At 43.0% G+C, this 15815-nt stretch overlaps 1 protein-coding gene across 1 annotated transcript in view; it reads right to left on the bottom strand.

The window, feature by feature from the left end:
• Positions 1–663: 663 nt before the first annotated feature.
• The window catches only part of ANKUB1 (ankyrin repeat and ubiquitin domain containing 1), a gene marked incomplete at both ends in the record, with an annotated part of 40455 nt that continues 25303 nt past the window's right edge, over positions 664–15815 (bottom strand). Inside the window, 3 exons of the mRNA XM_082839204.1 lie at positions 664–793; positions 9942–10874; positions 14066–14180. Of these exons, the coding sequence (XP_082695330.1) occupies positions 664–793; positions 9942–10874; positions 14066–14180 (1178 nt within the window). The remainder of the gene's footprint in view (positions 794–9941; positions 10875–14065; positions 14181–15815) is intronic.

Here is a 15815-nt window from a genome sequence, read left to right as displayed (position 1 = left end):
CACAGGCTCAGCGGCCATGGCGCATGGGCTTAGTTGCTCCGCAGCATGTGGGATCTTCCCGGACCAGGGCTCGAACCCGTGACCCCTGCATTGGCAGGCGGATTCTTAACCACTGTGCCACCAGGGAAGCCCTCTACCTCAATTTTTAAAAATTAATAGTAAGCAGTGTTTTAGCAGAAATTCAAAAGATGTCTGAGACCAGTATTAGACTTAGATGGTATTTATAACTCTCCTAGGGACTTGCCCTATATAGAATTTTTTTAAGTTAATTTTTTACTATGTACTACATTCATATGGTTTAAGAAACAAAAAGTATTTTTAAAAATCCCAGGAAAGCAAAAATAAGAGAAAGTAAACATTCTTGCTCATGTCCTCGTTTCCCACCTTCCCAGTTGCCCTACCCTGTTGGCAACTACTATTCTTAGTTTCTTATGAATTCTTCCTCAGACTCTTTATGCAAAAACAAATGTCCTAAATTTTCACTTTGTGTGATGGAGTCCAAGGAAACATGGTGTTAAACATTAAATAACCTGTTGATAGTCATGTAGCGTCAGAACTGTTATTAGAAATTCCAACATTAGAACTGTTATTAGAAATGTTAGCATTAGAACTAGGAGTTCTGTTTGACCAGGTCTTCACCCAAACTGGGATTGTCATGACTTTTCAAAGCAAAATTTCCGGGGGATTTTCACACGCTGTCAGGCCTTCTTGGGTAGTCAGGTTAGAAATGCTCTTTTTCGCTAGGACTCTTGCTATTCCTAACTGCTGAAGCCGTCGTTTCTCTTTAAAGGCACTGTAAGAAAACAGAACATAATTTATAAGGAGGTCCATTCTTGTCCCCATTTATAGCTAAAATGATGGAAATCTTTAGGTTGATTTTGTAGCTGTGGCTAATTTATCTTGTCATATGAGGAGGTAAAATAGGAAAGAGGAATCTTTCTAAATCCAGTTCCTTGTGAAGCAGTGGGAATGATATTTTCCCAAGGCAATACCGGAAGCTTAGCACCCACAGCTAGAAATAGAAAGCCACTCAATGTCATAGAATTCTCTGGGTTGAAACTTTTTTTTTTTTTGGCTGCGCTGCACAGCTTGTGAGATCTTAGTTCCCCGACCAGGGATTGAACCCTGGCCACAGTAGTGAAAGCCCAGAATCCTAACCACTAGGCCATCAGGAAACTCCCAAACCTTTTTCTAACTATTCCCCCAGGCATCTCTATACATACTGACCTATTCTCCCTCTCCTTCTTTCCCACCACAAATACATTTTTTCATGGGTAAGATTTTAGGTATTTTGATAGCCTTTAACTGAAATGCAATGCAACAACATTTTGTGATAGTTATTCTCTGGCTGTATGCTAACAAAAACATAAATGTGAATATGATTGCTCCTACTTTGTAGGTTGCGAATGTGATTTACTACAGAGGGGTTTTGCATTTCCTTGAATGTTGGGGTCCTCTGAGATCTTATCCTTTGTCCTCCTCTCTCTCTGCACCCTCACCAGGAGGCTTTATTTACTAATTGCTTCAACTCCCATATTCATGACTCCCAAATCACAACCTTTCCAAAAAGATGCATATCTCCAATTATCAAATAAAATCATTTGATAATTGGACATCCCACACACTTCCAATTTACATGTCTTTTATCTTCTTCCTAAACTTGTCCCTTTCAGTATCCTTGTTCTAACACAGTGATGTTACTCTTTTCACCATCTCCAAAGCCAGAAACAAAACTCATTCCTCCTCTGTCCACCACTGAGCCCAATTAGCGATGACATTTTGTAGATTATTCCTCAGAAATATCTGTCATATTTGGCCTTTCCCCTCTTCCCTAATTACTGCTGTTCCAGTCCAGGTCTTTATTGCCTCTTGTTCCTCTTATTGCAGAGTCTCCTAACCCTATTGTAGTCCTTCCACACCCTTAGTATTACTTATTTCCAGTGACTCTTCTACACATCTCCACCAGATTTGTCTTCAAAAATAAACAAGAACTGATTATGTGATTTGTTTGATAAAAAAGAACTTCTGTGATCTTCCTACCTACTTCCTCCCCCATGGAAAAATATAAGAAGCAAACTGTCCACTTGGACCCACAAATTGCGTCTCAATGTAGGTGTAATTTACCTTGCCAGTCTCATCTCCAGCCACTTCCTCCCTATCCCCTAAAATGCCTTTTGCAAATCCACTTACTTTCCTGAAAACTAAATTTCTTTCTTACTCTTTCACAAAACAGTGTCTTAGACCATGTAGCCACCTTTACCTGGCTCCTTTTTCTGACCACCACCCCTTTCGTGTGGAAAGTCTCATAGGTTTAAAGGGCTTTCACTCAATCTATTAGGAGCAACCTTGCGTTAAAGTACCTTAGTGTTTCAAACATTTGAACTAGATGCAAGTCTGGCTGATTCATCTTTAATCTTCTGGATTAACTCCTCGCTTTACCTCAATGACTGTGTCTCCTTGGGCCCTCTAAATGGGGTTAACTCATCAAGGCTGTCCATATATTCAAGTCCTGTGCCATAAGGAAATCACTCAGACACCTTTAGCCTTTCTCCATATCTCACCCGAATTGATTTAAAGTCCTCTCTCTCCCTTTCTGTTGCATATCTAGCTCCTCTCTAAGCTTAGCGCTTGTCTTGATTCTCTCCCTGGCATTTGAACTCTGGCTTTTCTGTGTTTATTCAAAAACTGTTTATTGAGCACTTACTATATGTTGTTAAAAAACAAAATGCAACTGAGTAAATTTCAAGATATAATTTGCTTTATTCAACTATTCGTGAGTCAGGCAGCATCCCATGCAGAAAGGAGCTCCGAAGAGCTGAATAATTTGGGAGACTTTTATAGGTAGAAGGGGTCAGGGACAAGGAAAGAGCCATTACCTCATCTTTCTTTGGGGGATGGCAGGGTTTTATCAGATAGATTACCTTACTACTGCTGACCAGGAAGTTCCAGATTGACTATTTTAAGACTAGGAGAGAGGTTGACATTGCAATTAGGTTAGGTATTAAGTCTTGGTGTGCTGATGTGGGGCTTAGCACAAGGGACTCCATTTTGGGCCTATTGTCTCTTTTTTTTAACAATACCAAGCACTGTTCTATGTGCTGAAGAAACAAAGAGTGAACAAAACACACAAGGTCCCTGCCTTCATGGAACTTAGATTCTAGTGGGGAGGCACATACACAAATAGAAGGCTAATATAATACTGTGATGGCTCTGTGAATAAAAACAAGACAGGGTTGGCAGGAGGGGTACAGGCCGGCACCTCCCAGGTCAGTTTTTTCTCTAACAGCCTCTGCCTCTTTGCCAGCCCAGACCCCCCTGAGTGTGTGAAAGTGGTCTAACTTAGGCATTTTGTCCTTGAGTCATCATTTTCTGGGTTCCTGGAACTTACCCAGGAAAGCCAAATGTGGTTACATCAGTCTGGCATGCAAAGACAACAAGCATACTCATCAACAGGGTTGCCTTGCTACAGCATCATTCTGCTTCCATCAACTGGGCTCTCGCTTGGACTCTGTGATCACTAGGCCCTGCTGCAAATATGTCTGTAAGCTCCTGGGAAGACCTGGGATTTCCTATAGCTGCCCATATCTCTCTAAAGAGCACTATGGACAGTGCTGCTTCAGCAGTGGCTGGGAGTCTCTGTGAGCCCAGAACCTCACCCCTGCTTTGATTATCTCCAAAGACAAGAGTCCTTCCATCCACCCTGCCCCTCATTCCTTATCATAGGCAATCTACCACCACATCCTATCAATTTCTTTCTTATATTTGTCTCCAACCCATCTACTTCTCTCCATGACTCCTATAGTGCAGTCTCCCACCATCTCTGCCCTGGACTCCTATCTGGACTTCCAGAATCCATTCTTGTTCTCCTACACTGAAGCCAAAATGGTCTTAAAAAATCCAAAGCTGATCAGGTCAAACCATTCAATGTTCTCTCCTTGTTTCCAGGGTAAAATAGCCCAGGTCTTCTTATGGAGCCTTGCCTACCTCTCCATGTTTGTCTTGTACCTCTCTTCTCTCCCTTTGCTCTAGCATATCTTCCCATTTCATAACTTCCCTATAAGCTCCAGCCACAGGGCCTTTGCACAAACTCTTTCCTCTACCTGGAGCGCTGCATTCTTCCTTCCCATCCTTCAGATCTCAGCTCAGACATTTTCTTAGGGAGGTCAAGGTCTATGTCAGACTTCCATAGAACCTCTCTCTCCAAGTTCCTCTCCTTCATAGCACTTTCCCCAGTTAGCCTGGGTGATAATGCCCATCACACCAACTAAACGGTTTGCCTCACAAAGAGCAGGACTGTATCTGTATTTGCTCTTGACTGTATAGGGTGACCAACTGTCCTGATTTGCCCAGGCCTGAGGGATTTCTCAGGAAACAGAACTTTCAGTGCTAAAACTAGGAAAGTTACCACCATACCTCCAGCTCAATAAATGTTGGTTGAATGAATAACCATTAGTAACCACTAACTGGGCCATCAGCCCAACCACCTAACTGAATCTCAGTGTTTCTTTTCAGCATAGAAGTCCCAGCTTAGGGAGGAAAGAATGGTATAACTATATCCACCTCTCCCTGGCTTCTATGCATCCATTAAACACCTATTTATTGAGCCCTTACTGTATGCCGGGCGCTGTGCTAAAGATATAAAAGTGAACAGAGGAAACAAGGTTCTTGCCCACCTGAATGGGTCACGGATTCAAGGTCCTCAACTGGAGGGCAAGGCCTGGGCATGCAGCATTGGACAAGCTAGGCTGGGAGGCTGAACCCTCAGGTTTCAGTCAACTCTGTGACTTGTGTAAGCTGAAGGTCCAGCTCATGTCTCCCTTTGCTGTTCTTGTGGGCTCTCTCATCAAAGCAGAACTGAGGAGATGATGTGATGCAACTGGTCTCCTAAACCCAGTGCTCAGGAATGCACAAGAACGGTGCCCTGCTCAGTGCCTGTGCTTTCCTAGGGGTCACGTGCTCCTCTATGCAAAATGGCAAGCTTGCCAGTAAAGGGAGGTCAGCAGAGCCTTAGCCCCTGCTTCCACTGTACCCCAGTACCTTATGCAGAGGGTGGGGTTGGGGGAGAGACAGGGAGAGGGAGAGGGTAGTTTATATCCCGGAGGAATCAAAGAGAGAAAATACCTGCCCCATACCCATTGCAAGGTAAACTTGGAAAGTACAGGGCAGGCCTTTTTCTACAAGGGCCAGCAACTGAATTGTACCAAACTGTTCTTGGGGGCAGGAGTACTACTGGCAGTTACTTCTCAGGGAAGGGTGATTTATAACACAGTAGCACACAAGCTGACCCTTAGAGACTTTGTCAGGTCCTCTTCTTCACTCCTTCACTACAACTCCCTCTGAGCCTTGGCCCCTCCTAGCTGTAGATATGTAATTCACTCAGAAGTAGCCTCTCATACTGTATAGATGGGTACAATTTGCTACAACCTTTCAGGAAGTTAACTTAGTATGTGTATGTCCTTTGAATAAGCAATTTCACTTCAGTGAAAGTGTCCTGTAGAAATACTTCCATAAATGATTAAGTATTACACATAAAAGGATATATTGCACCAGTGTTATCATGGTGAAAAATGGAAACAACTTGAATGTAAATCAAGAGAGGACTGGTTAAATAACTTATTATACATGGATGCCGTGGAATACTAGGCAGCCATTAAAAAGGACAAGGTAGTTCCTTCTCCCTAGCATAGAAAGATTTGATGGTTATGTCTAAGAGATATATATTTGGGAACATAAATGCAGTAAAATCCCTTTTAGGATGAAAAGGGCATGCACGCATACATATCTCACATACATATATTGAGATACATGGAAAAGTTCTAGGAGGCTACAAATAGTAATAATGATGCCTTCTGGGGAGACGGATGGGATTCATGAGAGGGGAGAGGAGTGGGGCTGGAGGATGGATGGAGACTTTCATGGTTACTTTATACATTCCCGTGTTGTTCGGATGCTTCCCAGAAAGCACATATTACTGTATTTTCTAATTAAAATTCTTTTTAAAAATATATTTATTTGGTTGCATAGGGTCTTAGTTGTGGCAGATGGGCTCCTTAGTTGCAGCACCTGGGCTCCTTAGTTGTGGCAGGTGGGCTCCTTACTTGTGGCTCACCTGCTCCTTAGTTGTGGCTCACAGGCTCCTTAGTTGTGGCATGTGAACTCTTAGTTGTGGCATGCATGTGGGATCTAGATCCCCAACTAGGGATCAAACCTGGGCACCCTGCATTGGGAGTGTTGCGTCTCATCCACTACACCACCAGGGAAGTCCCTTAAAATTCTTTTTTTAAGGGAAAATATTACATTGCCCAGCTTTCTGCTCTGCACCAACACTGCCTTCAGGCCAAACAGACTTCTCTGCCTCCTCATTTGTTTTCATCTCCCCTCAGACTCTCCTTTGCTCCTACAATCCCCAACAAATAGAGTGCTTATCAAAAGGAGTTTGGGGAGGAGTTACTCCTGTATCAAGAGTGAGGCTTAGGGGCATGACCAGGCCAAGCAGGTTTATTCCCTGTATTCACCTTCCAAGGCTGAGGCAAACACCCTCATCAACCACAGTGGTTTAAACTTGTGGCAAGGGTCCCCTGCCCCATCCTTGGTACTTTCCATCAAAGCAAAACAAAACAAAACAACACAGAGAGCTCTACTTTTATCAGGAGCGTGGGAGCCCATCAGAGTCACCACTGGGGACTGTCACCTATTCTCAGTGCACTCAGGACACTGAAGCTTCTGGACAAATCCTCCATATCTGAATCTTTACTAAGCTGGACTTCCAAGTTGCATCAACCTCACTGGAATCAGACAATAAGCAGTAAGGAAGACAAGTTTTCTAGACACACCTTGTAAATATTCTTTGATCTGTATAAAGCTGACACCATCTTCTGGGGAATGAGACTCAATCTGGCCTGAGTTACTATCATCTCCACACCAGCCACATGTACCAACCCAGCACTGGATCTGAGCTAACTGCAGCAATACTCTCTTTGAGTCAACCCTCACAGGTATATTTTCGTGAATCTAAAGGTGGAGTTCCAGCAAGTGCTCTCACATGACACCAGATGAGATGTCTGGGGTCCTGGTTTGGGAGGTCACCCTTCCCACACAATCAGCAGCATCCGATGGATCCACCCTGACCCAATTCCCCCAGGTTAGCACCAGGAAGGATTAGTTAGGTCCTTCCCCATCTCCTGGCTATGATACTACCTTGATGATGGTGGACCCAGCCTTCAAGGTAGCGCATGTCCGCTCCTTACGTTTTGGCACAAGAGCTGTACTGGTCCTTTAGTGGTAAGTGCTCAGACCACCTAGCTGCCTGGCTTGACTGGTGACTTCAGGTGGACATGGGTGACATGGGTGCTTTCATGACTCCTTTGAGGGGACAATGAGCCAGGTCAGAAAGAGCCCTGCAGGCGCATGAGGTGTGCAGGTCCCCCCATCCCTCCACAGCCCACCAGTAGAGGGATGTGGGACAGATCCTGGGATAGATGCAGTGGAAAGGGGAGAAAACAGATGGGAAGGCAGTAGAGAATACAAATAGAGGGAAGAGAAAAGCACTGGGAAAAGAGAAACAATATAGTTGGAAAGATTTGTTAGGAGTAACTTTGCCAGAGGAAGTGAACAATCAGACTGACCACCCCTCCTCCTATGAGCAAACCCTTGCCTGCTACAGTGGAAGCATGGAGTCCTAACCACTGGACCGCCAGAGAATTCCCTGCACTAACCTCTTTGTTGAATGAAATGTTTTCCCCATCAAGTCCCTTCTCAACCTTGAAATTGCTTCCCCTTGATAACTCCAATACTTATGAAGTATACCTGCAAAAACAGCACACTAGTGTAACCTCTTGGGAAAACTGTGTGGAAGTGTTTACTAAAGCTAACCCTATGACCTAACAATTCCATTCCTAGTTATAGAGTCAAGTGAAATGAATGCAAATGTCCACCGAACTTATATACGAGAATAATCACAGAGTGTTATTCAAAATAGCCCCAAATTAGTTACAACTCAAATGCCCCTCAATAGGAGATTGGGTAGAGATGTGGAATACTACATAGAAATGGAATGCTACACAGAAATAAGAAGAATCAATACATGCAAAAACATGAATGAATCTCATAGACAATTTGTTGCACAAAAAAGCCAGACATGAAAGATACATAACATATGGTGCCCTTTATATGAAAGTCAAGAAGGGGCAAAACTAATCTCATTGATAGAGATCAGAATAATGGTTATATCTGGGAGGGGTCATTGACTGGCAAGGAGCATGAAGGAACTTTTTTGGGGTGCTAGAAATATTTTGCAATTGATCTGAGTGGTTGTTACATGCATGTATGCAAATATAAAAATTCAGGGACTTCCCTGGTGGAGCAGTGGTTAAGACTCCATGCTCCCAATGCAGGTGGCCCAGGTTCGATCCCAGGTCCGGGAACTAGATCTCACACGCGTGCTGCAACTAAGAGTTTGCGTGTCACAACTAAGGAGCCCACGTGTCCAACTACGGAGCTGGCGAGCCACAACTAAGGAGCCTGCGAGCCACAACTACAGAGTCAGCCTGAGCAACGAAGACCTGAGGCAACCAAATAAATAAAAAATAAATAAATTAAAAAAATAAAATTCAAAAAGCCATACATGTGAGATTAGTGCTTTTTATACATTTAACTCTATATATCACAGCTCAGTTCCTCCCCAAGAAAGCACCACACACAATAGACACTGGCAGCCTTTCACCCAAAACCACATACATGGCCACCTTAACCACAGATACTTTTGCACACTTCCATTGTGCCTAGCACTGCACAGGGCCATAATAAGCATTTTTTTGGATGTTTAAAAAATAAAATCATTTTGAATGTGCATCCTTTGATAAAACTGATCAGTATTTCCTTACGTTTACAGGCTGATTTTAAGATGGATTATATAATTTTTTCAATTAATAATTTTCTGGTCTTTTTCTATAATTTTAGATTATCTTTTTATACATCTAGTCAGAGATATCTCACAAATTACAAAGATTGAAGCTGTTAAGCAGTTTCTTCATCTTTTCTCAACCTCATCATGCTGTATGCTGAAGTTTGCGTTTTATAGCTCACCACCATGGCAATTATTCTCACCACTAGGTGGCAGCAACCTAGCTGAAATAAAGTAGATCTGAAATAAAGACCAATACAGAAAGGCAACTAAAACAATCTAGCTTTATTTTTTCTTTCCTTCTCATTATATCGAGTAAGGGGAAAAACCATTCATAAATCTATATTTTCACTGTAATACTGGCACCCAATAATACCTCATAAGTATTTATCTTGAGATCTAATCAGAGTAGTGTTTTCAGTGAAATCTGATGACCAATATATAAAATTTTATTTTATGAAATGAATGTGCCCAAAAAGTCCACTTCTAACACACTTGTTTATATCTTTAAATGTGATAATGGATTACTTTTTAAACTTACCTTAAATATTAATATCAATTCTATCACCCTATCCAATACAGCTCTCCCCCGGCCTGTATTTCTTGTCTATAAGTCAACTGAAGTTTTTTTGATTCAGTTTGTCATTAAATTGTTCTTTTCTTTCCTTCCACTTTCATTACCATCCAGGCTTCCATGACACTTTTGATGTCTCCCAGATTTCAAGTTTCCCCCTTATCCCTTTAATTATAATTAACAATTTCTTTTACTTTTTTTTAAAAAAAAACAAGTGACCTTGTTAATTGATACAACTCCTTTCTTCCTGAAAATTTGACAAGTAGAATACTACATGGATTGGCCAATAAAATCAGTTCATTTTGTCCTAGAACAAGGCTAGGTCCTTGAAGCTGGGTACTGATGCACAGGAAAGACCTGTGTTATACTACATGGCATGGTAGTGTAATGGCTTCATAGACCATTCCTCCCCTAGACCTGCCCTATTAAAGGTTTATCCTTGTTTGTTTGAAGAGAAAACCTTACCTGGCCACAGCTAAGTAGTAGATGGCATTCTCCCTTGGAGTCCTTCCACTGTGCTCTGAGAAAGATGCAAAGGAGGATCTGAGTAAAAAGTTGGCACTGGGTGTTGCATAGTAAAAAGATGGGTGTGAATAGCTCACTCTTGAAACTGGAGGGAGGGGGACTTGGGGGAGATATGTATTTTTTATGAGCTTTTCTTTTTTCCTAGCTGTGGCAGTAATTTTTTTCCGATTTTGTTGTTTTTGTAATTCAAAGAACGTATTTGCATCTACCAGCGGAGGAAATTTGAGTGTTTGTTCTCTTGTGTCCTGCTGTGAAATTGCCACAGGATTGACACGTTTCCTGCTTACAGTTTGCTCCCTGAGAGGCGGTAGTTTGCCCACAGTGCCTTGTGAGTCCTTGTTCTCAGCCTTATGCCAGCTCTTGGAGGTCATTTTGGGTTTGGTGAAACCATCCACCGTCACAACGTCTCCAACTTTTGCTCCAAAGACCCTTGCTCCGCAAAGCTGGCTTTTATTAAGGTTGTGACTCTGAGCTCTGAGTACCCATTGTTTTAATTTAATATAAATCCTCATGGGGACTGAGATTTTCAGAAAAGAAACAGTGGACCACATTTTACTCAGTAAATATAATACGCAGTCTTCATGCTTGTGTTTGAACGCAATGGTAAGGGGAGTCTGTCCCGCTGCGTTTTTGCATTCCAGGCACAGCACGCTGCAGTTGACAAAAGCCTTCAGAATCAACAGTTGGCCCGCTTCTGCGGCTGCATGAATGGGGCATTTAGAGACATCTGCGTGAAGGGCTTCATGGCACCAAGCTCGGTAGGGGTGCACGCCGACCATCTCGTGGGGCCGCACACCCTGCTTCAGGGCCCATTCAGTGAGCTCAGTGTGCCCGTAAAAGGCGGCGATGTACAGGGCAACCCTTTTCTGATACCTGAATGAATGAAACAAGCGAGAATGGGGCTGTTTAGTAAGTCAGCAAACAGGCAAAGGTAGTTACACTAAATACCCACAAAACATTCTAGTTAAAATATTTATTTCTTCCTTACTTTTACCTTCCTAACTTTAAAAAATATTTTCAGAAAAGGTCTATAGTAATACACAGGTTAAACTGCACAGGTCCTGCTTATACACATTGTCCTGTTGTGTACATATAAATAATTCAAACTGGTTTCCTTGGAGCAGTGTTTTCCTTACGAAAATCTAATGCTCAAGATAAATATCAAGCTTTATATTCACTGGGGAAGCACAGGAAGGAATTTAGTACATTTTAGAAATTTGAATGCTTTGTAAGTTTGTTTGCTTCGTCTTTTCTAACACCTCCTCTTATCCCCCTACGGGCTTTTCCTCATGCAGTGCTAAGCAGTCTTTTCATTCCATATGTTGGAGGTGGCCTATGCTCTCTTCCAAACCCTCTAGTAGCTTCCGGCTGTAATTGAAATTCTAACTCCTCATCTAGGCCTTCAGGGCACCTGTCACCTGGACCCTGCCCCAGCTTCTGCCTCACTTCCTACCACTCCCCTTCTCTTTCACTGAACTATAGCCACACTGGGCTTCCTGCCATCCCCATCCTTCCAATTCCCCATCAGGCACAGATTGAATGATGGGTGAAGACTATTCAGAGAAATAAGAATTAGGGAGGCAAAGCTAGACAGGGTTCCATCAGGTTTCGTCCAGGATTTACTTGGGCAAGGCTCTCTGTGACCCCATGGTAGAGATGGAGGCCAGCTAGCTGGTATTGTCCAAAATCTGCGTATAACTAACTCTCCCGTCTCTGACTGCGTGCTCACCACACCATAATTTTCAGGTGTATGTGGCATCCCATGTAATTTTCCTGTATAAGAGAGATGGTCTGCCCAGGACATGTGGGTTTCTAGGACCCTCTGACAGATTATAACTAATTAGAGTTATACATTAATATGCTGGCCTTTTGGTTCACATATCAATTTCGTCTGAAATTCACTAGTGCAGATGAGCAACTCTGAATTTGATTTGGGGAGAAGAGCCCCTCCTGCATGGACTAACTGGACTTTGCTTTCATCCTCAACACGCATGTTGTGGGAACTAGAGCACTCTTGTTACCAAGACTGGTTGATTCGGCCTCCTAAGTGATCTTTTCCCAGTCTGTCCTCTTAGCCCCACCTCTCCTGTCATAAACCTAGCTCAGGCTGCCTTTTGCTTTGGACTATTTTCCTGTCTCCCTGTCAGCCTCTATTCCCCACATTGCAGTCAGAGCCAAAATTCTAAAATGCAGATCTCATCATGGCCTTCAATGTCTTCCCAACATTTAAACGATAAAATCCAAATCCTTCACATTCCTACAGGGGCCTGCATGAGCTGGCCTCTTCTTATCTTTCCAGCCCCTGGCCACTAGCTTCCTCTTACTCTATCATCTACCACGTGGAACTTCTTTCAGTTCTTTGAATCCATTCTCTTGCCCCCTGGGTCTTTGGACGTGTGGTTCCATCTGTTTTGAGACATTTTTATTCTTCTCCCTACTGTTTACCTGAGTATCAGCCCTTCAAGTCCCTTTCTCGGGGTGCTTTACCTGATCCCCTACAGTTGTCCATACTATACATTCCCATATCTTCTTGCACAATGCCCATGTCATAACAATTTTCACACTGAATGGTAACAGCAACACCTAACATTTGTATCCTCCTTACCATGTGCCAGGTGGCCCTCTAAGTTCCTTATAATACTAGCTCATTTAATCTCTAACATAGTTCTATGAGATAGGTACTATTATTTTCCCCATTTTATAGAAGAGGAAATGGAGGTACAGGATGACTACTTGCTTAAGTTTACACGACTAAACACTGAGGGGGTGGGGCTTTGAACCTAGGTAGATGAGCACTGGAGTTTGTACTCCCAGACCTTTTGCAGTTCTGTTTCTCCAGGAATTGGTTACCTGTTTTCTGTTTCCCCTACTAGACTATAAATTTGCTAAAGGCAGGGACCATATCTTGTTTATTGCTTTCATAGTACATAGTACATACATTGTTGATTGGGTGGAGGAATAAAAGGAGCTTTTCACTCTGATCATATGCATATCGTGTTTATATTCTCTGAGCTCTTAGATTTTATTTAAAGATTAAGTGGAAATAGTTAAGTACATGAGCACTAGAGTTTATTAAATGGTGGGGATCTAAAACCCAGTTGTGCCCTTGCTAGCTGTGTGACATTGGGCAGATTTCCTAAGTCAGTTCCCTTATCTGTAAAATAAGATAAAATAGTATTCATCTCATAAAAGTGTTATAAGTATAAAATTAGTTAATAAATATAACACAATGCTACAAAGTACTCAGTAAGTATGCACTATTAAAAGTAACAATGCAACAGCTATTTCTTTGGATTCAGAGCAAAGAAAGAAAAGAGAGAATTATAATTATCCCCAAATATAAATTAATTTTAAATGTTTAAATATTTTATAAAATTGCAAAAGCTGGTTTTCCAATCTGTCACTTCACAGAGCCCTTAGAGCTCCTGCTGAGCGTGTGTGCTTCTGTAAAGTATGACTAAATCACCACAAGGGGGCACTGTTCTGAATACCACCGAATTAAAACCTAAAGGGTAATGCAGTTTATGCACCTGGGAAGCTGCTGGCTGCAGAGATATGTTAAAATGTCCACCTGCTTCTCTGAGCCTACCCTCCTCCACTGCCCCAGCAGCATGTGTTACACTTCATGTATGGCAAAAGTATGAATGTGTGAATTAGATGGGATTTGAAAAGTTACATGATAGCTTAGGAAGAGGTAGGCAATGTTTTCAGCCAATCAATAAGCAATTAGTGCTTTTTAGAATAATTGAATGTGAGAGTGGCAAGGCACTTATTCTGGTATCCTTTAAAAACTGCCGATAAAAGTCTAATATCCAAACCAAACTGAAGTCGTGCATTTAGATAGTGTTTCCTGATGAAAGTCTACCTGAATTACAATACATCGCCAAAGGCTGTCAGCCCTGGTGGCATCCCTGCTATCTTATTCGAGCAAATATCTCAGTAAAAATGTCTCAGGGGAACTCCCTTGGAGCAGCACCCCAGCTAGAGTGAATTGCAGACTCAAGTTCCTATGAAAGTTTAGCAAAAATTACTTTAATTAGTTTAGCATTTGCTTTATCTCATACTTGAGTACTGGTCCTTCATTTGATAAATAGCGTTGGACTTTAAGTTTTTGTCCGAGGAGACAGCCCATCAGAAATCCCTTCCATCCATCCCAGACATCCAAGCAAAGTGTCGTGCCTGTGGATAAAGAGAGGTGGCGATGCTTCCAGCCCATCCCTGGGGTTTGGTGGTCCAAAAACTTCTAATGATAGCTTTCTCCCAAAAGACATGAGCTAGGTGCCAAATGAAAAGTAGTCTTTGAATAAGGAGACAGGGATGCTGAGAGAGAGAGAGAGAGAGAGAGGGGGGGGGGGGCGGGGCAGGGATGCTATCTTGATCTTAGGCCTATATTGACTTGGAAAAGCCTTTTAGCTTCTGTGCACTTGCATTTTCTCATCTGCACAGTGAAGGCATACAATGCTGAACTACTTTCTGCAGCTATCTTAAAACATTTCTGTGGACATCGATTCCATGCTGATCTACACATCACCAGGTAAACAAAAGCTGTTATGTTGGAAGAGAAACTCAAGAAACTGTGGCAGGACATACGCATTTCTCAGGCCTTTAGCTTACAAGTGGGCTGTGGGTGAAGTTGAATGATCCTTTCATTCCATTCTTCACAAAACAGGAGCCGTTCTGTGTTATGAACATAAAAGGGATATATTCATTGCTGCTGGAGGATTTCTCACTTGCTCCTCAAAAGCCTACCCTCTCCTGGTTTTGTGACTACATTCCCTTCGTCCTTCAGGCTGGTGTTTCCCAGGAATCTTTCCTCAGGCTTCTGCTCTTCTAACTCTACACATTCCCTCAGGATAAAACCCAGTCTTCTCCCCATGTGGCCCACCCTGACCTCTGTCCCTCCAGCCTGCCTCACTCACTCTGTTCTGGCCACTCTGACCTTTCACCTGTCCTTCAGACACACCAAGGCCACGCCCATCTGAACATAATTTCTTTTGCTTCAAAGGGTCTTTATCCAGAGTTCACAGGGCAGTGTCCTTCTTACTCGGCTTTCCCTTCAAGCATCGTGTCCTCACAGAGGACCTTCTTGGCCACCAGGGCTAAAGCAATCTCTGCCACCACCCCCTCCTCCCCTCCAATACTCTTTATGCCGTGACCTTATTTTAATTTCTTCACAGCCCCTATCATCAGTACTTGAAATCATTTTACTTGTTTGGAGACTGTTGTTCACGACCCACTACAAACGACGCTCCTTCAGGACTTGCCACACTGCCTGCCGTTTGCCGAGTGCTCACTACATGCTTGTTGGCTGACTGACAGGCGGCCTCAGTGCAGCTGATGGCTTCATTGATCACCCATGGGCCAGTCACTCCTGAATCCAAATTCCAGCCAGGCCTCTGCTCCAGCTCTGGATTCCCCAGCTGGGGATACCACAATCTAAGGGATCATGCTAGGGCCCCACTGTTCTGAAGGACGACCTGTCACCTTTCATCCCCAACCTGCTTTTCCTCCTGTATTCTGTGTCTCAGGTTGTGTCACCACTACCTTCCTTGCTACCTGAGTTAGAAATCTGGGAGTTGTTCTTCATCCCTTCCTTTCTCTCATGCCCCCAACATCTGTACAATCGCTAAGGCCTGACAAGTTTATTTCCCAAATGTTGAAGAACTCTGCTTCTTCACCTCCACCTTAACCAGCGCCGCCCTATTTCAGGCCTAGATAATCTCTCACCTAAAGCTACCTCGGGAAGCTCCCCACAGCCTCCCCCTGTCTTTATTCACGTCTCTGTTCAGATGCCATCTCCTCTTCTGGCCAGCC

Source organism: Leucopleurus acutus, assembly GCF_964270905.1.
Source record: "Leucopleurus acutus genome assembly, chromosome: 5".
Taxonomy (NCBI): Eukaryota; Metazoa; Chordata; class Mammalia; order Artiodactyla; family Delphinidae; genus Leucopleurus; species Leucopleurus acutus.
This window is presented reverse-complemented; position numbering and strand designations above follow the sequence as displayed.